Source organism: Pimephales promelas, chromosome 24 (assembly GCF_988280905.1).
Source record: "Pimephales promelas chromosome 24, fPimPro1.hap1.1, whole genome shotgun sequence".
Taxonomy (NCBI): domain Eukaryota; kingdom Metazoa; phylum Chordata; class Actinopteri; order Cypriniformes; family Leuciscidae; genus Pimephales; species Pimephales promelas.
In genome coordinates, this window is record NC_142792.1 from 28,308,249 (window position 1) to 28,332,805 (window position 24,557).

Below are 24,557 nucleotides of genomic sequence, written 5' to 3' on the forward strand. Positions count from 1 at the left end.
TTGAGTGTTTGGAAAGATGATGTGGCTTTTTGTCGATTCTGAAACCTGTGGTGCGTAAACTCGCAGGTCAGCCTAACTAAGGCCGGAGACACACTGGCTGCGTGGCGTGAGCGTGGTGTTTCTGTAGCGTGTCAGCTGTGTGGCGGCTGCATCGCGTTTTCTGTCTTTGCACACCAGAAGTGTGTCTGACCAGAAGCGCTGCTGCTGCTAGGTGACATAGAGGGACAGTCTACATTTGGATTTGCGGTGTGTTGCTCTTGCCTTTACGACAACAATTTCAACTGTTATCACACATCTTCCAAAATCTGAAAAATATGGAAGTTGGCTCAGGCTGTCTGTTTACTTCAATAACATTTTTTTAAATTTTGTGTAGCTTTAAAGAGCCTATATTTAGCCTGATGTTGGACCGTTATCCGAAGACATACATGTTGTTATTCTAGTCTAACGTATCTTTATATTCTCGTGAGCCCCAGAACTTCATTTTTTTTTCAAAAGTTTTTTTCTTCTTCATGTAATCACATTGTTATGAGCATAAGAAACAAATGAAAAAAAAAGAAAAGATATGTTTATGTTATGCTATGTTCTCTGTAGTGGACACCAGGACTCAATTGTTTAAAAAATAAAAATGACATGAAATTATATATAGGCAAAAATAATGGCAATATTTGAAAACTGATAATTATTATTATTATTGTTTGTTTAAATTACATTGATATCTGAATGTTTGTCAAAACCTAGACTTTCAAACATCAAAATGTAATTTATTCATATGTATTCATGTACAAAATGATAGGGATGGCTGGCGCGAAATAGACGTTCCGAAGCTTTGCGAGATCCCGAAGCACAGATGATTCGAAACACTGATCCGAAGCGTGATTCAAAACACCCACGTCACGTGACTACGGCTAAATGAAGCTTCTAAGTGTTTCATCAGGTGGAGTGCTCTGCCGAATCAGGGTTTGATTGATAGGTCGGTCGGGAAAGATCACACATAACCATAGCGTGAGCAAAGTGCACACAGAATGCCTATTCCTAAAGTCTTGTGCTGTTTTATGAAGGCAAAAAGCCATATAATGGTTTCAATTTTAGTTCATTGGCAACATATAACGCTAGAGACCATGTTAGTTTATACTTTTTACATCTCATATGTTCTGCAAAAGCTAGGCTCGAACCCAAGCGCATCAATTTCTCTTTCAAGAACTATACGCTCTATGATCTACGCCACTGTAACTGTTCGTGACAGGCGTGTTTTTGATGAAAAGACCCCCTCCCCCTATATATATATATATATATATAGACAGATTAATAGAAAGAACAGCAGAGAAATTCATATTTTTAAATAAAATTCAATTCATATTTTTAAAGAAAGAGAGACATTGTGGCTTGATTTGTTTTATTAATATTCATTTTTCATGACCAAAATAACATTATGCAATGTGAAGAGACTACAGGTTACAAGCATCATATATTAAAAAATACAATAATAAAAAACAACACATTTTTAAATGGTTCGTTGTTTCAGATGAACACCTGCAATTGACCACTAGGTGTCGCCATGGAGACGGGTGTCGGATTGATTCAAAGCCTTGAAACAATATAGCACATTTGCTTCAACTGTTTCATTGCTTCACGAAGCCTCGATCTGCCCATCACTACAAAATGACACATTGTTTCCTATTGTTTTTTTGCCTGGAAACGCTTCCAACACGCTTGCGTGTCGCGTGAAAAATAGGCGTCGGTTCCATTTCTAGCATGCACGCGTTTCCCACGCCTGAGACGCGCGTGTCACGCAGGCAGTGTGCAAGCTCTAAGGCTTGTTCGACTTTATGCAGCTCTGTGCAGACTGATCGGCGGCTGACTTGAAACAGTGCATGCCAGTTAGAAATTTTGTCCGACTTGATGCAGCGCTGACTCCACGTGACTGTGATGTATGCCATCAAAGTACCGCGAGAGCGATACTTCATGTATCACTTCATGTATCTTCATGTATCATGTATCGCTTCTCAAGAGCGGCTGCATGAGCTCTGATGTCACAGCTGTTCCACGATTCGCCGGATTCACCGCATGACAACGATCACGTGCGTTTCCTGTTTATTCTCACACCTTTAGTTCCACTTAAGCTCACAAATCAGTTTTTTATAACAGTAAACAGTCTTTTCATGTAGTCGCAATGTTATATTGTGTCATGTTTATCATGTTTAACAAAATAAAACTGATTAAAAAACGTTGATTCCACGTCATTGATTATAGGCTTATTTTGAACTTTATTCTAGTTCAAACAGATGCTGTATGAAGCAGTAAAGTATTGAATGAAAATGTGTCTGAAATATCTGTTTATTTGGCAAGTGTTGCATTTATTTCACTTCAGCTGTGGTATAAGCATGCAAACACCACGTGAGCCGTCACTACGGGAACCAGAAATTGTCCGACTTCACGTCTCCGTTTGCAGCTCCTCCCCGCCTGCACGCGGCTGTTCTCGCTGATCGGTTGCATCCAGCCGCAGGCGATGTTGAACACACCTCTAATCTGTTAGTATGGATGCCAGCCCGAACTCCGCCCACAACATTTTTTAGCCGGGAAGTTCGGTCTGGACTCGATTGTCATTGAGGAATAATTATGATCAGTAAAAAAATGATCGGGCCAATCAAATTGCCAGGGCGGGCTTTATACGATGATGGACAGATGATCTGCAGGGACGTAATCATCACGTTATCAAAGAGCGCTTGTCAAAGATGACTGCAGCTGGAGAATTGAGATGTGTAGATTCCGCTGTCGCATCTTTTGTAAAATAAATCAACAGCGCATTCATTTTAATAGACAAACAGAGAACTGCAATCAAGGCATTTGTCGATCGGAAAGATATTTTTGCCGTCCTTCCTACATGATTAAAAAGTATTAAAAAGTCTTAAATCAATTTTCTTAAAAATAAGGCCTTAAAAAGTATTAAATTGTCTTAAATTCAGATTGGATAGGTCTTAAATATGTTTGTCATGTCACCGCAAAGATGCAGGCAAAGGCAATCGTTCTGCCAGCCAGGTCCAATATTTTCTACAAGGTAACGTAACCTGTGTTAGAGACACGCGGGTGCGATCAAACAGTGGAGACATGAAAAACATCCGTCATTTTGTTCATACAGGACAACATTCAGTCTGCAAAGTGTTTACTTATATTTGTGTAGGCCTATACTCGCATTAAAACACAGTTTTAAAAGCAAAACATATTTATCCAACCCCTGTCTGTGTGTTGTAACATCTGTCAGAGTTTGAAGTCTGCCCAGATGAAGAATAGGAAAGACAGTACAAACGAACTGGTAGTTCCACGAGTCCTTTTATAGTTGCTTTCTTTCAGTTAAGCACACTCTTCACATACATGTCGAAAGAGCGGATGTTAACAAGTTAAAGAAAACACTCTGTAAAACTCTACAAATCAAAGTGGAAGTAAACGCATTATAATAAAACAAACCCGCGATAGATCGGTCATCTTCCTCTTTGCGCGAGCATTCTCAATCTCACTGCGCGTGCACGCTCACATAACATCACGCATACAATAACGAACGCCATAGAAGAAGTCATCTTAAAGGCATATCAACATGTCATGAACACTACTGAACACTAGGTGGCCGTTACAGAGTTCCATCTTTTGGACATTCATCATATCGCATTGGTTTTCATTTCTTGTCCTCAAAACAGGGCACTAATCTGTTTATTTTTAAGTGTTTGTAGTATCATTTTATACGGAAATCAATTATTTATAATTCTTATGATGAGAATAAAGTTAGGGTTAATTAAAATTAAGGAAAATAAATATATTGATCTGAAATATAGCAAATTAATTTTAATTTATTAATTAAAAGGTACAATAACCAAACATATCTCAGTCTTTTTTTTCTATATTTTTATTTGTTTAATTAACAAACGAATTATATGAAACTATTATCAGTACACTATAAATAAACTGGTTAAATGACTTTAGTAAATTAAATCTAAGCCTTTATTAATATACTTTATTATTTAAAACATACAAGGCTTAAGACATTTATAAAAATGCCTTCTATATTTCTTTTCACTCCACTGTACTTCACCACAGGCGACCGCACGTACGCAATTGACAATTGGTTATTGTCATTTCACCATATTTTTGAACAGACAGTGTGTTTACTTGGAAATATTACTGTGTATTTTCAGTTTTAATTTATATTTCCATCGTAAGTTTGGTCTTAAATTTAATTTAGAAGTGGTATTAAAAAGTCTTAAATTTAAATTGGTTATACCTGTAGCCACCCTGATTAAGTTCTGTAGTTGACAACTCCATGCAAAGTAGCTGACTTACTGCGTTGCTCTGATTGGTTGTAGGTTTACCGATTATCCAATTGAGTGCAGAGTTGTTTTTTTTCCTGGTTCAGTTAAGACACGCCTCATAATCAAAGCCATACGGAGGAGTTTCAGACTCGTATTCCGACAGCAATATGAGTATGACGAAGTCAGGCTACTAATCTGTTAACATGGGAGCCGAAATAAAAACGGACAAGCCACACTTACGAGACGCTTTCGCCACGCAGCCAGTGTGTCTCCGGCCTAAGCCCTCGCCATTAAAACTATTGTTTATTCTGAGGCTACACGTTTTTTTTTTAGGTTTTTAATTATTTTTAATTTTTTTATGAAAGTGACAGTTTATAAAAAACAACAACTGGAAAATCTCTGGAAATATTCTTTTGTGCCACTCGTCTTCCTTTATGTGAAACGCCAGAGGACGACGTTATCTGAAAATATCGCTTTCCAAGCATCGTTATTTTTCATTTTCATAAGGTTAGGGTTAATAATCTTGTATAAGGAAAATTGAGGACTTTGTTCAAGTCCAGTGAACAAATGTTTATGTGAGTTTTATGACCTTATTTCAGTGATTTTAAACCTGTTAATTGAAACAAACAGTTCAAAAGAATGAAAATGATTTAAACTATATGAGGATAACTATAAAACTTTCTAGAGGATATGCAGGTATTATTTAAATATTAATGACTGAAAAAGTACTTCACAAAATTGAGTGAACCCTGATTTTTTTCTGTTGATTATTTTGTCATGAAGTTTTTTAGGAGGCTTTGTCTACCTCGTCTGTTTAGAGAAAACATCACTGGTTCATTCACACTACAGGACACACAGGGGAAAGTGTCTGCAAGATGCTCTAGTTATGAGACACCTTTTCATACACAGTGAATCAGCGAATGAGAAAGCAAAACCTGAGTATGTTGACTTGACCAGATATTTCACTGAACTGTATTTTATCTTTTAATTGTTGTGAAATTGTGTAATTACTCACAGGGCTTTTCTGCAGCATCTCACAGCTGGAATGAGTCTCTCGTAGTCTTCTTCTGATGAAGTGAACCTCTTTGGGTCGAACTCGTCCAGCACCTTCTCTGACGTCAGCAGTGTGTAGACCAGCACTGTGCACATTGAAGAGGAGAGTTTTCTTCCTGGATCTTCATCTGGACCGAGGTATCTCTGGATTTCCTCATATAATGAATTATCTTTCAGCTCAAGTAAGCAGTAAAATAGGTTGACTGAAGCTTCCTCTGAGATGCCCCAGTCTAGTCTTTTTTTAATGTATCCAGTTGTTTGTCTGATGCTCTCTGTGGTGTCTTCAGTGTCTGTCTTGTCTTCAGTGTCTGTGATCAGGCCTTTGAGCAGTTTCTGACTGGATTCCAGTGAAATGCCCATCAGAAACCGCAGGAAGAGGTCCAGATGTCCTCTCTTACTCTCCATGGCTTTATCAACAGCCTCTTGCAGTAGCTCATGTAATGTGATATCCTTTTTGGGATAATGAAAGAAGAATTGAAGCTCCTGCATGTTCTTGTTCAGGTAACAGAGGAACACATGCACTGCAGCAAGAAACTCTTGGACACTCAGATGTGTAAAGCAGAAGAACTTTGACTCATGAAGTCCGTCTTCCTCCTTAAAGATCTCAGCGATCATTCCTGTGAACTCAGAGTCTTCACTCACATCAATACCACATGATTTCAGATCTTTTTCATAGAACACAACGTTTTCCTCCTTCAGCTGTTCAAACGCTAGCTTGGCCAACTTTAATATAATGTTTCTGTTTGACTGTAAGAGCTTTGTATGTTGTCTTTCTGTTTTTCTATCGTACTTCTGGCTCTTCATGCTCATCTGTATCTTCAGGAAGTGAATGTACATGTCAGTGAGTGTTGTGCTGATATTCTCTGTATTGTTCTTGATGAGAATATTGTGAAGGACTTTGGCCGTGATCCAGCAGAAGACGGGAATGTGGCACATGATGTAGAGAGTACGAGACGTCTTAATGTGTGAGATGATTCTGGAGGACACAGTCTCATCTGGGAATCTCTTTCTGAAGTATTCCTCCTTCTGCGGGTCAGTGAATCCTCTCACCTCTGTGAACAAACCCACATGCTCAGGAGGGATCTGATTGGCTGCTGCTGGTCGTGAGGTCACCCAGACGAGAGCTGATGGAAGCAGAGTCCCTTTGACCAGACTTGTAAACAGCACATCTAAAGATGACTCTTTCTCAACGGTGTTTAATGATCTATTATTTTCAAAATCCAAAGGCAACCGACTCTCGTCAAGTCCATCAAATATAAATGCTAGCTTGCATCCCTTATATAACTTTGATTCCTCCAGGTTCTCCAGTTCAGAATAAAATTCCAGCAGAAGCTTATGGAGACTGAACTCTTCATCTTTCATCAAATTAATCTCTCTGAATGGGAGCAGGAACACACAGTCTATATTCTGATTGGCTTTTCCTTCAGCCCAGTCCAGGATGAACTTCTGCACAGAGACAGTTTTTCCAATGCCAGCGACGCCCTTTGTCAGCACAATCTTTTTCTCATCAGTTTTCTTCAATTCAGTAAAAATATCATTGCATTTGATTGGTTTGTCCTGTGTTTGTTTTTTCTTGAAAGCATCATCAATCTTCAGAACCTCATGTTCCTGATTGACCTTTTCCATATCTCCCTCTGTGATGAACAGTTCTGTGTAAACCGCTTTGAGATCTGCTGTAGTTTTCCTGTTGCCCTCAGAAATACATTTAGCTTTCTTCTCCATGTTGGTTTTGTGTTTTTGCAAAAACTTTTGCAAATCCTCTGTTTTAAAAATAACGTAAGCAAATTAAATTACAGGCAAAAAGACTTTATTTTTTAAGCCACACTTTTTATTATGTGCTAACATTTAATACAAGACTATGGATTTACTGTGACTACACTTTGTTCGGGCCGATTCCCACATTTACTGTTAATGATCTGAGTTATGGGTTTGCTGAAGGGTTAGGATTATAGGGGTTAGAGTTAGCTTTTGGGTCAAGGGTTGGGTTACAGTTAGGGCTAAAGTTAACTGTAACTACAAATGTCAATTAAACGCCCCACAACTTTATCAAAAGTTTTTGAAATTTCTCTGAATTCAAAATACATCCGACATATCTAAATCCTTTAAGAAATCTATAGTGAAGAAATGATGGTTGCACCTTTTAATTGTTTCTCTGTTTTCTCCTTCGCCAAGGTTTTTTGTGGCTCTGTGAGGAAAGAGAAAATGAGAACATTTATGCAAACGAAAAGAGACAATAGATACAGTTACACAGAAGAATAAAGTGACAAGTACCTACAGCATTTCTGAACAATATGGCTACACTCTAAACTTCCTTATGAATAGGATTCACAGCAAGCATTATTTCATAGATGATTGTTAATAGTGTGCCTCAGAAAGTCCTGTTACTATATTATATAATTATATTATATTTTTATTATAGAAATTGTGTTATGGTCATTATTATATACACTACATTACCATTTCCCGCAGTGTTTGAGCTGTAGTTGAAGGTCACTGGGCCTGTGATGGTGTTTCCAGCGAGTAAAGGAGCGTTTACAGTTGCTCCTGTTTCAGCTTTCACATCAACACTGCTGCTCATCTGGACTGGAATACAGAAAGAGAGATTAATTACAGTGCTTAAATCACAACTTTAACATTTCTGATATTATTTTCTTTTATCACTCTTACCTCCTTTTTTGTTGTCAGAAGCCATTGTCCTTTACTGACTTACTGCTGTTGGACAAGAACACAAATGTCTATAATGAATTGTATGTTATCAGACACTTTCCAAAAATACAAAAAAAGATACGGAGGACGCACGAGTCCCCGCGGTTGTGTAGGGAGGTTTAGATAAAGAGCTTTGAGTGATTAATTATCAGTATCTAACCTGACGAAAATTAATTTATTCAATGTTGTCCACATTATATTGCATTTGCAGCAGCATTGTGAACTTTTTCCACATCTGGTGCTGGAGAAAGAAAAATGCTGCGTCCCAATTCGCATACTATCCGTCCTAAATAGTATTCGAAAATAGAATTAGTACGTCCCAAATTGTAGTATGTTGAAATGAGTGTTTCAAAGATACCCGGATGGTCTACTTTTTCCGGTCAGAATCCGAAGTGTAGATCGATGCACACTCTAACGGCTGATATTGCCCACAACCCATTGCGCGTTGGACGAGGATTCGGTTAGAACTACAAACACGAGTAAAAAGTGTTAAAAAACTACAGACACGTAGTCGATACGGAGGACACGCGAGTCCCCGCGGTTGTGTAGAGAGGTTTAGATAAAGAGCTTCTTTGAGTGATTAATTATCAGTATCTAACCTGACGAAAATGAATTTATTCAATGTTGTCCACATTATATTGCATTTGCAGCAGCATTGTGAACTTTTGTAAAGACACGTTTAGCCATTACGTTTTAAATGCATCATTATATTCAAATTGCAAACACGAGGAGAGCATGAAGACCCACAACTGCAGATGAACGTGCTCGCCGAAACGGTAGGAAATAAAATTAGATTGAATGGAGGATTTTAACTGTGACAAGATGATTGACAGGGCAGTTTACGGTGACAGGATGTACGCAGCACGCGACAGAGCTGTCCGTTAAAGATGATGTGATAGTATGTCCCAAAGCTTGCCTACTCTTTTGCTACACACTCCAAAGCATGTACTTTTCCCTCACAAAAAGAGTACATACTTTTAGGGCGTAGTATAAGTAAGCGAATTGGGACGCAGCAACAGTCAATCTGACATGTATACCTGCAATCTGACAGACAGATTCATCTGGGGCAAAAACAGACAGGCTTCATAGTTCACAGCGACATCCAGCATCTTTAGTCAGTCCGCAGTGATTCTGGCGTAACAAGTTATAATCAGTGCAATCCAAGTTTAATGTATTGTTGCTTTTTCACTACTGTTGTGTGTGGGCCGTATGATATGTACTAAACAGGTGTAAGAACTGATTTTCCTGCTAAAGACATAAGCTGAGATAAAACTCACTGTAAAGCAATAAAACGGACAGAAGATTGCAAAGACAGAGCACAGGACATTGTCCAGTCCAAACATGTGTCCCTTATCTCTTCATTCCCCTCGCCCTCGCCCCCTCTCCCTCTGGGTCAAGTCACCAAAAGTGCTATATGCCTATCAGTGATGCGCGGGTTGATCCAAAATGAGCGGGTGTCTTTGGTCACCCGCGGTTCCCCGCAGTTACGAGTCATCCAAAAATGTTTTTAATGATATACTCGGGTCGCGCCGGTCGGGTCGTTTGAAAAAAGATGCCAATTAAACCTTTGTATTTATATAATTCTAGACACAATTTTCTATGAAATACATAGGCCTACACTTTATTGGCTGAATAACTGGCACGAAGATGACACACAAGCTCCGTCTAAACAGTTCTCGGTTCTGTACTGGTGATTCGAGAACCGCTGTACCTGTGCGTTCGATAGTACGCGGCTGCGCAGTATCAGCTGCTCGTGCTCATCACTTCTCTCAGCAGTGGCACCAACATGTCTCAGTTCAGTGAACTGATGGAGTTACTGGAGTTAAATATACTGCGGGATATCGGTTTATTTCGATTCGGAGGGACTGTCAGGCATGTCTGAAAGTGAGTAACTTTAGTAACTTGTGGATCAGCACTGATGCAAGATGCGAACTGTTGAAAAAAAAAAAAGATTCAGTCCGATTTAGTGTACTGGTTCGACCGATTCACTGAAAAGAACCGGTTAAAAAGAAAGATTCGTTCACGAACCGGCCATGTCTATGATCACTAGAGTCTGCAGAGAGATGGAGGCGGCAAGAGAAAAGGTGAAGACTGGGGAGTGGAAGCTCCGCAAACGCCACAAAAGTGTGGGAGACATTTGAAGTAATAATGAAAGATGATGACCAAAGTGATGTCTTTGATATGTGTACGTCCTCTTGCGATGCTGTGTTGTTACATGTCTATGGCCCAATGACGCTACGATGAACATTTACTACTTTTAAAAAATGAGGTCAGGAAGCGGGTCGGGTACAATATTTTCTTACTTTTTTTGCGGTCCGAGTTGCGGGCGGGTTAGTTGAACACGGCGGTCGGGTGCGGGTTGTTTATACATTGACCCGCGCATCACTGATACTTAAATATCATATACGATGAATCTTGTGAATCTACTGTTTTTCATTTTCATGTTTGGTATCATTTTAAGTGTCTCAGTGCGATTGGTAAAATGGTCTTAATTTCATTGCAGTCATCGGTAATAGGAGAAAGATGAAGAACTTAGGAGAGTCCTGGGGTGCTTCTCAATATCCCTCCTCGTCTCCTCGCTCCTCCGTCCTCCCTCCTATGACCCGGAAACCGATCGAGCTCAGCCATCTTGAAGGACATCTCAATTCTCTAATTGCACCGTGAGGAGTCGAGGATCGAGGAGATAGGAGGCTTCCTGAGGAGTCATAAGCGAGGATACACAGGTGCATCCTACGCGGAACTGTTATATTCACTAAACGTGACGCACGTGTCATTTCTCCTCCCCCTTCACATCGGTCACAATCATTTTAATTTATACTTTACCTTTGCAGTTTATATAAACCACACATCTCAGATATTTCAACAGTATAGCCTATCTTTATTATTATTTATTATGAATTTATTAAATAACCAAACTTCAACATCATCAGGGCAGATCCTTTTAGCGCTGCTGATGACACTGTGGTGTGACGCTCGAGTGATCAAGTATTCCAATGTATATAAAAAAGATTTTATTCGATTCCTCTGTCCTCCTTTCCTTTCCTCGCTTCCTTTCCTCACGTCCTACAGGGGGTGGAGCTGAGACGCAAGGAAAGGAAACAAGGAAAGGAACCGAGGATGCACAAATAAGAAATGAGAAGCACCCCTGTTCTCCTCCATGGGTGATGTCTCTTCAAGATATCTCCCCTCTCCCCCCGAGACCAGGGGCCTCATGTACAAAGACTTGCGTTGAATTCATACTAAAACATAGCGTACGATCAAAGCTGTAAATGTGCGTACGCACAAAAAAAAACAGATGTATGAATGTCTGCGTACGAAGGATCCCACGCATATTCTCTTTGTACATCCCAATTAACGTAAATTAAATTAAATTAATTTAAATATGGTAATAGTCCAATTTGGCAAAAGAAACCTGCAAGGAAATGGCTAAAGAAACCTGCAAGAAATGAAATTCCACTGAAAATGTTTTCTATGTGAATATATGTGAAAGTGTAATTTATTCCTGTGATCAAAGCTGAATTTTCAGCATCATTACTCGTCTTCAGTGTCACGTGATCCTTCAGAAATCACTCTAATATGATGATTTGATGATCAAGAAACATTTATGATTATTATCAGTGTTGAAAACAGCTGTGCTTCTGCTTCATATTTTCATGGAAACCGTGATATAGCTTTTTCAGGATTCTTTAATTAATAAAAACTTAAATCAAACACATATAGAACTCTTATAATCGTTTTTAACATTATAAATGCATGTACGGGCACTTTTAAACAAATTCAATGTTTCCTGGCTGAATAAAAATATTCATTCCTTTTTTTTTACCTTTACTGACCGAAATAATGAAGTTTATTTTTTATTTCCTAGTAAAGCCAACGCTGCCATTGCTATACGGGTTTGCACATGCTTTATGTTCTTACTTAATTGCATAATAGAATATTTTAATAAGACTCGTGTGACATAATTTGTAATTGATTCATTATTTGACATATTATTAAGCAATATCTGACAGCTGGTGTTACGATAGAACAATTCGTAGTGTAATGTTTGCCACTTCACCTTATTGCCTCTAGGAGTCGCCAACGGACAAATCAAGGCAAATGTACGTACGCCAGACATGAAGTTTACTTGGAGGAACGCACATTCTTCCGTTAATTTCACTGTTAGTACATCTGGCCGTGAACGTGAAAGCTGGCGTACGCCGTGTTTTTGTACGTACGCAGTGTTGATACATGAGGCCCCAGGTGTTTCCCCCTGGGGTTCAGGAACTGACCCAAACAAACTCTGAGAAATATTGGTACAACCCTTTTGTTCTGGTCTGGGTATGTAAGGCTGGGTAACAGAGCAGTCTTCGGGATCCTTAACCAGGAAAACCCCATACAGTGCTGTGTCAGTGTGTTCTCCCGGTGGAAAGCACTCACACACTCCTGTGTGTCTCTGGCAGGAATGCACTGCTTACTTTTAGAATCATATTTGAGTAATTGATGTCATGTATTTATTATTTCTGAATTGGCTGTTAATTGCTTGTGTAATTGGCATGATACATTCTTACCTGACAAATTTAATGTTTTTACCTAATTTTTACCTAAATAAATAAATTCAAAATCTTGATTTATTCTGAGATCATTATTTTAGTAGATTATAGGAGGCTGGTCTGCCGCAGCTCTGTGTCCAGGATAGCTCAAACTAAAGGCGTATGTGAACGGAGCAGGAGCAGGGCTCACAAAATTGCTAGCCCGACGTCCCGGGGCTATTGTGTTTTCCAGTCGGGCAACCAAAATGCATGACCGGCCGGCCCGACGGGCTATCTGAAATAGTGTAATCAAATTCCTCCTTTTATTCACATTATTGACAAGTTATTGTCTTCCAACTCGATAAAAAGCACAAGCTTTCTTCACTAGGATATTTTGCTTTTGAACAGCTTGTGCGTGCGCGGTTGTGGTAATATTGAGAAACTACCTCTCGTTGCTTTCATACGGATTATTTAAACATAGAATATTTGTGTGGGTTTTTTTTTACATCATTTAAAGATAAAGACATGTCTCATGCCAGTGTGGAAAGCATTCGCTGAATTAGGGTAGACTAGAGTCGAGACATGTGAAAGATAATTTTTTGTTGCGTTTCAGAATGAACTTAAGTGAGACGGTTGAACGTGCACGATGTTTATTTTCTTTATTTTACGAAAAACACAACATTTTGTTTTTTTATTATTATCACAAATAAAAGAACCGTTTTAAATGTTGTATAACACTTACCTGTATGACAAAAATCGACAGAGTTATTTGAGTCTCTTTTGCACTGATAAGAAAAGAAGCATTCACGCCGTCCGCAACCAACGACCTAAAGCAAAATATGACCGCGGAAGTTTTTGATCATGCTGATTTACTCACAGCACAATTTATCATGAATCTCCATGCCTGTACACATGATCAATAAAAATTAAAGCTCCACTTTCACACGAATGCTTTAGTTTGCGTGTAACCGTAAAGCTGTTTTGAATGAAAAGCGCTGAGTAAATAAATGTGACTGGACCATCATTCAGACCATTCTGCTACATAAACAGCATAAAATTATTAAAGCACCATTTTCTTGCCTCAAAAAAGTCTGGTATTATTATTATTTATGTATTGCTACACTTCAATATGTAAATTATTCAGAAAATTAACACTTTTATCAGATCAACATTAAAACAGAGCTTCACGCTCTGGTTTATGGCTGCTATAGACTTTATCTGCCACAAGGTGGAACTGTTTAATTCTCGATGCTTAGAATATTGTACCGAAACAGTCAGAGAAACATATCAAAGCTTCAAAGAGTAATTATTTCTCCATCCCATCCGGCATCCAACTGCAAGTTCTGAGCGTTTGGGAAAGACAACTGGTGCTTCCACCCCTTTATTGTTGTCAATGTTTTGTTGCTAAGTGACAGATTGCGTGCGCTAGGGATGTAACGATTCACTCAACTCACGATGCGATACGATTCACAATACCGGTTTCACAATATGATTTTCTCACGATTTTTCTTTAACAAATGAGATTTAAGACAAATTAAAAATGAAAAGTGTCTTTTTTATTATTTCTCAGACAAAATGCTGCACATTTCTTTTTCTTTTTGAAATATATTTTGTAAAATAATAAAACTACATTGAAAAAAAATTCCCTTCAAGGTTGTTTCAACTCAGTGTTTCTGTCTGTCTGGTCAAGAGGCTGGACACTGGTACCTTCATACACTAAGTAAAAGACTGTAAAATTAGTAGGCCTAACACATTGACAGGATATTTACATTGTAATAAAGGAAAGATTTGAATTTTGTCATAATTTGTATCATTAAACTAGAAAGAGTTAAAAAACAAAACACATTTAGCAAACTATGCCATAACCATCAACAAATTATTTAAAAAATAAATAAATCCATGTACACATTTAGAGAAAGAGATAGTAAAATAAATACAACACATGGTTGACATGGAAACACTGACGCACCTTGTGATCTCCGTAGCTCTCACACACTTGTCGTATTAATGACTTTTAGGTGAAAACGGAGGTGATGTGCTTCTCACGGTGGTGATTATTATTAGTCTACGAAGAGTCAAAATGGCGCCACAGCTCCGATTTGAATGAGTCAACATCTACACTTGCCGTCGCCATGTGTTTGACAGCGCGTGCACACAGTCTAAGGCACACACTGGCGCGGCGCAAGCGGAGCAAACCAAACGTTTTCAGTTCATTAGTGCTCACACAAGCTCAAGTTCCTTAGGAATGAAGTGAAAACACTTGCTAGGTTCGCGCCAGTGTGTGTTCGCTGCTATTGTGCCTGTAAACGCCCCTGCTGTTTAAAACGTGAATCGCGATTCGTTTAACGTTTCAGCCGACTTGAATCGTCACACATTTTTATCGATTTTCAACCGGTTGCGAGTGAATCATTACATCCCAAGCGTGCGCACTTGAGAACATTTCAAATATCGTGTGCATGTGCGTGATGATTTTAACAGGAGCATGGATTTACGGCAATATTTAAATTCTACTGGGCCCAAAAAAACAGGTCAGGATGAAGAGATAGATAAAGAAAATCAGACAGCCACAAAGCGAAAGAGTTCAGAAAGAGTTCAGAAAAATCTGACTATGAGGCAAAAAGAAAGCACAGCTTTTTGATGTCATGGACAAAAGAATTTCTGTGGCTGGAACATGACAAGGTAAACGACACAATGTTCTGTCGAGTTTGTCGTCAATTCCCCACTATTTCTGACTCAACGAGTGTTTTTGTCACTGGAACCAGTAATTTTAGGAAAGACCCCATCAGAACCCATGACAAATCCCTGCATCACAAAAAGTGCATTGGTGCCCAGTCTGCAGTGTCTTTCCCAAAAACAACACCAATCGCGAAAAACATCCTAAAAATGAGCCAAGCACAACAAGAAATCCTGAAAAAAAATTTCAGAACAGCATACTATGTTGCAAAAAAATGAATTACCATTGGCCAAATTTAGCACTCTTTGTAAACTTCAAACGGCAAATGGCCTAGACCTTGGTTCCACTTACCACAATGACCATGCTTGCAGAGAGTTTATTGCAGCAATAGCACAAACCCTAAGAGACCAGATTGAAAAGGAAATTCAACATAGCAAGTTCTTAACAATTCTTGCAGATGGCAGTACAGACTAGGGCTGTGCCATATCATACCGTCCACGATAATACCGGTATAAAATTTTACATGATAAAAAATTGTCATATCGCGATATTGATGATATGATGACGTATGGCGTATTTACGTTACTTAGCGCATGCACAACAACACAGCAGCATGTCAGCCTCCGAATCAGATCAAGATTTAGTTCCTAAAAAGGGCGCTACTTCAATAGTATGGAAGTGAGTACAAGAGTACAAGATGAGTACAAGAGGTCAGATCTCCAACAACACCATTTTTTTTTTGTCAAATATGCATGAAAACTCGTTTCACCACTTCCCTACTAGCGTACATTTTGCATTCGCCTAATCTTCCTTCAGAGTTTCCGCAGTTCGGGTACAACAGTCAACATGATTAAACTCTTTCTAAGATGATTCAATGTTACTATTATTATATTTGTAAATAAAAGGTCTATGGTTTCGCATAACACAACTTTATCTTGCTGGACTTTATTGCTGTAACGTTAACTAAATCATCATGTTACTTTCTACCGGCCGGGTGTCTGTTAGAGCAAAACACTAGAGTCAGAGCACTATTGTTCATCACGCGCACAGTAACTGAAATGTAAAACTGTTAAAAGAAAGGACTCAATAAACGATTGCATAGCTAGATGCTGTATATTATACACGACGCTACGCATCAATATTTATTACCTTTATGCTTTGAACTGTTCAGTGCGGAGTACTCGACGCGCTGCGCGTGCGCGCTGTGACTCCGTGTTGCTTCAAGCGCATCATTCAGCGCTCGGGATGCGCATAAGCGCTGTGCGATATATTGGAGCCTTTCATATCATAATACTTTTGCGCAATGAAAGATTATTAATAGCCTTTGTTCTGTCCTATCGATCATATGTTGCTGCCTCATTAAACAGCTGTGCTATACATTTTAAACATGCCTCAATTTTATAGTAGACTAGGCTATATAATAATTAATCCTTTTGATTTGTTACCTTGTTTTTTTTTCATGAATGTACAATACAAAGAGCAATGTGTAAAGTTTTACCAGATTTAGTGTTACAAATGTCTCTTATTTATTCCCCACTAAATGTTTTTTCCCTAAATGTTCAGATTTTATACAATTATTGTATAAATTAGGTATTGTATACCTCATTTGATGCTAATCCAAAAACTATGCAAGGCAACTGTTACATTTTGAAGGTTTGTTTGGATTGCCGCTGTTTGTTTAAATTTTTTGTACTTCAAAGTTTAGGTAAATTTTATTAGGTGACAATATTGTGCAGGCTTCTGAAGTTATTGTTAATATTTTTAATGTATTACTTGTATTGTTAAAATAAAATGCTAAGGAGTTAAGTTATACTTTTTTTTTTTTTTTGCACTAATGCTGCTGCCAGCCAGCTGCAATCACCAATAAAACATTGTTTCATATATATTTTTTCTATATCGTGATAAATATCATTATCGCAAATATTCTTGAAATATCGTGATATAATTTTTTGGCTATATCGCCCACCCCTAGTACAGACACTGGTATCATAGAACAGGAGTTGGTTCAAGACAGGTATGTGAAAGACAATATCCACATACATGATCAAATGTCAGCCAGTCAAGAGCTCAAATGCGGCAGGTGTTTTAGAAGCTATTGATGAGGCAGTGAACACCATGGGTATCAGGGAAGACACGTGGAAGGAGAAAGTAGTGTGTGCAAACTTTGATGGAGAAGCAGTGATGACGTGTGCGAAAACAGGTGTAGCTGGGAGACTGAAACAGAGGATACCCCACATCATAACAATCCACTGTGTGGCACACAAATTACAGCTAGCCGTGCTGGATGGTGTAAAAGGCTGTGAGTACCTGGTCAAATCTGAGGATACACTGAAAACCATCTTTAAGATGTACTACTAATCCCCAAAGAAGTGAAGAGAACTGACTGAAATAAGTAAACTGCTTAATGAGAAAGTGGACTGAAAAGCACACGGTGGCTCCCAAACAGGCTAAGATGTCGGTAGGCTGTTGAAAAAAATTACACTCCCACTGTTGTGCATATGGAGAATATGGCAGGAGGAAGAGATATTAAACCAGAGGAAGCTGCCAAAGCAAAGGGGGTGGTGCAGGAGATGAAGACTGAGACATTTGTTTGTTTCCTACATTTCATGTTGGACTACAGCAACATATTATCCATGTGCAGTACTGGTTTCCAACATGACAACTCAGTCAGTTGGTTGAGAGCACCACATCACGTTTACTCAGCCTGAAAACAAAACCCGGAGAATAGCAGAAAGCCTTGGACACAAAGTTCACAGTGAAAGATGATGGTAGCATGTGCTACTGTGGAACTGACCTCACGAAAAGCCAGCAACTTGCTAGAAGAGGTGAGGGCTCAGACAAGGACACCATTGGTGCTGAGTTACAGAGGATTACTGACAACACAGTAAAGGACATGGACTGATCTGTTTGAAGAACCTCTGTCTTGTTTTTGACCCTTCTACTCTCCCTCACTCCAGAGAAGAGCTGGCAAATTATGGGGATGAAAAGTTGGATTATCTAGTCAAACATTTTGCCAGTTTGCTAAATGAGGAAGAGGAAGAGAAAATTCCACAGGAATGGATGGATCTAAAACTGTGGCTTTCAGAGCACCGGGCTGTCGAGCAAGATTGCTTGTACAAAGATCTCCTCACTGAGAATCCAGAACGCCTCTCTCATACCTTGTTGTTGGTGAAATTAATGCTGACACTTAGTCCATCGAAAGCTGATGGAGACGCTATGACCTCAACATCGAGTGGCATTTTCTCTGTTCCTTCAGTGGAGATCTCCAATTCAGAATCTGACACAGACTGATTCATGATCCGTACTGTTCTCAGAAATTTACTTTAGTTAGAACCAGACATTTGTATTGATGAGTCTAATTTGATTATTTTATATCTGAATGTTGATATTTGTGTTTTGATTTTATTTTATTTTTTTGATTGATGTTTGGACTCAATTGACCAATACAATAAAAATTCCAATCCATCTTGTAAATCATGTAAACTTGATTGACTGTTTCATTTCCCCTTTAATGAACGAATCATTGATAGTGTGGAATACTCAGAATAATCAAAGATCTAAATTAAATCAGAATCAATATTTATGATTATTTTCTAATTAGAAACACAATCTAAATTTGACTATCAGACAAAATTGGAGTCAGATTAAGCGTAGAGCTAAACTAACATTGAAACTAAATTCTCATAAAGTAAGTGAACTTCACTGGAGCGCTGAAAACAAACACACACACACACACACACACACACACACACACACACACACACACACACACACACACACACACACACACACACACATTATCCCTTTATCCTCTTGACTCTGAACACCAGATCGTGAAGGTTATTATACAGATCATTCAGTCGTACTGACGGATAAGGATTATTTTAAACGCAAATTTATGCTTTGTTTCAGTCTTTGTGAGTGGAACTTCCCCAAGCCGGAAGTGATGTAACACGCGCGCAGTCTACGCTAACACACAGTCGACTCGACAGGAAAAAGCGTAGATATAATCTCATCTAATGCCGACACACAAACATCACAACATCATAGCAGTTATTATGAGAAGGACATCGCTGAACTTACCAATAATTACGACGGAAGTGTTTTGGTTTATGGTTGTCAAGTTTTCTGGGGGGATTTCACACATCAGTTCTGCTTTAAACTTGAAAAAATGCTTAGTCAACCACGGACACAGGAATCATCTCAAAAATGGCTTTTACTTTCACTCTTCATTAAAGTTGTTACAATCTTAACTTGCAGTCTCTTCTTTCCATTCATGTCACAATACATTGGAACAGATGAGCTTCATTTGCAGTTAGATTATCTTCAAACAGTAAATTCTTTGGTAGAAGGCTTCAAGCTCAAACTAGGTTGATAAGCTTTTTAAAAGAAAAACAGGAAGAGAAAAAAAAACAAGATCTAATTATAAACGGATATTGACATTACATCACAGCAATATACACATTCTACTAGACATTTTAAATTCATTTATAGATAATACTCTTATTCACAATCGTGTAAAATGTCTCATCGCAATATAAATCAATCAAGCGTCAAGCAGTCATCCTACCAGCAACGCCTAGGGTTGATTAATCACTGATGCACATCCGATTTGCGTTGTATTTCTCTCTCATACCTCATAACGTCCAGTTACAAAGTTTTCCCATTTTGTAAAAGGAGGGAAGCTGGAAAAGCCTGCAAGCGACAAGCATTGTTCTCATTTCACTTGTTTTTGCCTGTGCTTGGTCTCCAATGCCCTCTGAGGAATCAATCTTTATCAGGTGCGCTCGTAATTAGGGTTCGGCTTTTTCCGACAGATGCCGGATGACGTCACCCGGAAGACGGCGCTCTTCGTGCCTTTCCGTAACACCATCTATGACCGTCAATTCGGCGAAACCGAAAGAGAATTCTCTTCAGTAATTTCTCAAGTAATAATAAATTACATGTTTGACTTCACATTGGTAGTCTGAAAATGGCGTCTTGTCTGAAGACGATCGCAAACTTTCGGTTTTGATTTGTTCTTCTTCTCTTGTTCATTGACTATTGAGAAACCAGCTTTAGGAGCATTAGCGCCACCACAGCTCAACTGGCGAGAAACAGAACTGCGAGTTTATCTCTCACAACTCGGACTCTATAACTCATCATATCTCTTAATTCTGAGAACGTACAAATTGTGAGATTAAAGTCACAATTAATTTTTTTAAATAGCTAGTTAGTTTCAGTCCTGTTTCTGTGGAAGAACAGCATATGTATATTGTACAACATAACTCACCTATTAAGAGTGCTGATGTTTGTTTTCAGACTTTCCCACACCTTTTATTCTTCTTATTCTTTTATTGAAGAAATATCAAAATAAACAATACATTTAAAATGCTAGGGGGAGGTATAAACAGCATTATAGGAATACTGTACCTTAAAGAGTGTACATGCTTGTAAAATTAGAGTAGCTTTTTGTTTATTTGAGGGCGATATTTACTCAAAATAATGCTTCACTAATTTATAAATGCAATAAAACATTTTCCTCCTGAAAATTTACATTTATGAATGTTTTTTCTTTGGAGTTTTACATTTTCATTTATTCATTTAACTGACTCTTTTATCCAAAGTGACTTACAATTGCTATATATATGTCAGAGGTCGCATGCCTCTGGAGCAACTAGGGGTTAAGTGTCTTGCTCAGGGACACATTGGTGTCTCACAGTGGATTCGAACCCGGGTCTCTCACACCAAAGGCATGTGTCTTATCCACTGCGCCATCACCACCCCTATAAAACCCAGTGTACAATAATACCTAGTAGAACATCTTTCCACATTAATGTAATATTTTTATCAACATTTCCAACAATGAAATCAAGTACATTTTGCCCAAAAGACAAATAAGGGCAGAAAATAAATGAACAGCTGTCTCTGGCTGTAAAAGTGAATTTTGCATAATAGGTGCCCATTAAATACAAAAGTGAAGTCAATATTGTCTGGTTCCCAAGGTTCCCAATACTGGAAATCTGCCATCTCTGAATATGACTTTGTAGAGTTACAGAATGGAAGAAGAGCTAAAGCAAACTAATACAACAGATATGAGTCTTGGCCAGATCACTGTCTGAAATGCAGAGCTCAAGAGTTTGACTCCAAGCTGCACCAGGGTAAGGGTCTTTCTGCTCTCCTGTCTTCTTTCAACCAGATACAAACAGAGTGTTTCAGCAAGGATGGCATCCATGTTACTGGGACGCTACAGAGGCTGCAAAGTCTGCATTTTAGCAAACACCACAGCTGCTGATTTCATGAGGAAGATGAACTTGTTAATAAAATCATCTGTTGTGGTGTTATGTTGGAATGGCCAGGAACATGTCTAACCATCTCTGGTTTGCATTTTTCATTATCTGTTTGATACGGGTTATAATGTTTACTCGCTTTTGATGTTTTATAACACATTTTGTAATGGAGCAGTTGGAGCAGAGCTACGATTTACCAACGGGTGAATAAAGAGCAGAGCCTCCAATCGAATCCAGTGACACTAGAAATATGAATGTGGAAACGCAGGAAGAAAACAGTGCTATGATAACCTTACCTGCTGTCTTGCAATGTGGTAGGGTTGATGAATACGGCTCAACACTTTGCCCACTCCGCCCTCAGAAGCTTTAACCCCTTCAGCCTGTCTTCATTTTCCGGCCGAAAGACGATCCAGTCTCGTAGCAGGAGTGCAACTTACTTTACATGTTAATTGTTATGCCTAAACATTAAAGTGATAAAGTTATAGAGGCATTTCTTGAAATACTGATTTACAGAGGTGGAAAGTAACGAATTACAATTACTCACATTACTGTAATTATACGGAAGCCCTGAACCGCAACCTAAAAAAAAAAATCTGAAAAAAAAAAAAAAAATCGGTAAAAAAAAAAAAATCTGTAAAAAAAAGTCCAGCATTTCGAGATTAAAATCGAAACATTTCGAGAGACGAGAGTACAGTCTTCCGTAGAAGCTGCGCGTGTGTGTTTGCCATTGTCTCACATTGCCACACACAGGCATTCATAATGGCCAATAGCGAGTTTCACACTGTGTGTGTGTGTGTGTGTGTGTGTGTGTGTGTGTTTTGTTTCATCAAAGGAAATTCAACAGGTGCCAATCTACCAGCATTAGGCTACCATTATAGGACGTTATAAAATATACTGCGCCGGAATAGACTTTAGCCTATAGGAAAACCAACCCGGAAAACACTTTTCAGACTGGATGGAGAAATCCAGCTTCATGAATGAATGAATTAATGGGGCATTTATATAGCGCTTTCATATGTCTATAGGCCTACACTCAAAGTGCTTTACAATCATATCAGAGAATCTCTCCTCAACCATTAGTGGTTATTAAATCTGAGGAAATCACAGGATCCGGCCAAATGATTGGATGCAGAATGCTGCACTTAAAATGTATCCAGAGCACATTTACGGTGAAGAGGGAGACCGAACGGTTACTGTTGTGTTCTCGACCCAGATAGTGTTGACTAGACGAGCACGGAAACACCTCAGAAACACTGACACTAGCATGTGTGACGAATTTTGTTGAAAGCCCAGATAAAAGTAAAAAGCTGTTGTGTTTATCCATGGCAGATGTTTCTCTCTCTGCTTCTCTGTGTTGTGACTATGTGTCACCTGACTATGTGTCCGACTGAGAGTGGGATCAGCTATTTCTCAATATTTCACTCATTTGTTATCTAAAACTACTTATCTGGTGTCTCAGTAATGTAATTTCCCCCCCCAGTACTTCTAAGCACCTGTTGTTGCTAAAGTATAGAGGCTTTATAATATATTGACGGTCTTGAAAATAGCTATGAATTTCTGACATGCTGTATTTAAGCATTTGTAGTGGTGTAAAACACACTTTTAACATTTTAGAAACTGGTTAAATCACTGAATTTTCAGTCAAAACAACATTAACTCTGTTAAGGGTGCAGCACTTGAAAGATGTAAATGACTATGTTAAAAGATCATAGTGGTTTGATCATAACTTTACAAAAAAGCCACACTGGACAGTAATGAAACAGTGGTAATGTACATAAGGAAGGACGCCTCATAATAAAAGTATGTTGTGATGTAGTGGTACATTGTTAAGGGTATTCTTACATGTATAATACAAATATTTTACACCATGAAAAATGTGTAATAATTATGAGTGAGTGACAACTCCATGGGAGTTATTCCCCATGCAACCCTTTAAACCACTTGAAATGGTTTCTGCATTTTTGAGAGTTTTGCTGTAAGAAAATATATACAGCTGGTCATTTTACAGGTGATTGCATTATAACATTGCTGCCAGTAAAACTTTTTTTTTTTTTTTTTGGTAACACAAGCACTGGCTAACAAATTCCCAGTGAAATCTTTGCTCACAGGTGCTATAAATCTGGGAAGACATTTAGCACTTTCAAGGCAATGTGCCTGTGTTAAGTTCTGCCAAATGTTATACCTAAAATATGTAATTTATGTCTGCAAATATATTTCATATGAACAATCAAAATGCTGCCGACACATATTAAGGAAAACACCATTATCATGACCTTCAATGATTGTAGTGGGAATTGGCAATTTGGGTTGTGCTTGTATTCAAAACTATGATGTTCTCAGCATGTAAATCTGTAATGAGACATGATGTGAGACACTGACAAAGACATTGAGGACCAATACAAATATAATATTCTCAAACATAAAAAAATATACTGTAAAAATATAAAGTATACTGTAGTGAAAAGTACCGCAACCTATTATTATTACTATTGTTATTACTGCAAGGTAAATGTCGGTTCTTTGTAGTGCCATCTATATTCAATGCAAACTAAATAAAGCCTATGTTACACACTTTCATGTCAACCACATCCCTGAGTTTCAACATTTCATTAAATCCTCTGTCAGGCTTCATTAAATCTGACTGCCTTACTACACTTTAATGACATGTTACAATCCTACAAAAAGTGTTAGTTTGTTCAAATAGGCCTTGCAAACCTTTACTAGTTTCTTGTCTTCAAATCAGCTGTCTAATACTTGCCAAGATACTAATCATTAAGGAGATGCATTCTTGTTACAATCATTAAGTTGGCAGTTTGACTATGCACATAATAGCTAATTACCACCTGCAGATGCTCCATATTATCAACATATACTTGATAAATGTGAAGAGTTGTGATTTAATGAGAGGACATATGCAGTGCTGATAGTGAGTTGATTGAAGGACAGGCATGTAGATTTACAGTGTACTATAACATATAAATGGAAAATATGGCCATTGCTTAATAAAGGGGTAATACAGATCAGTGGTTCTCAATTGTGGCCCTGG

At 38.4% G+C, this 24,557-nt stretch overlaps 2 protein-coding genes across 2 annotated transcripts in view; both read right to left on the minus strand.

Annotated features, from left to right (window-relative positions):
• Positions 1-8,064, minus strand: part of LOC120480880 (NACHT, LRR and PYD domains-containing protein 3) — a 246,496-nt gene extending 238,432 nt beyond the window's left edge. Inside the window, exons 1-3 of the mRNA XM_089126986.1 lie at positions 8,019-8,064; positions 7,809-7,934; positions 7,489-7,536 (exon numbers count right to left, since the gene is read on the minus strand). Of these exons, the coding sequence (XP_088983112.1) occupies positions 7,489-7,536; positions 7,809-7,934; positions 8,019-8,043 (199 nt within the window). The 5' untranslated portion in view covers positions 8,044-8,064. The remainder of the gene's footprint in view (positions 1-7,488; positions 7,537-7,808; positions 7,935-8,018) is intronic.
• Positions 1-24,557, minus strand: part of LOC148969338 (protein NLRC3-like) — a 287,825-nt gene that overhangs the window by 115,822 nt on the left and 147,446 nt on the right. The gene's annotated exons all lie outside the window — the stretch shown is intronic.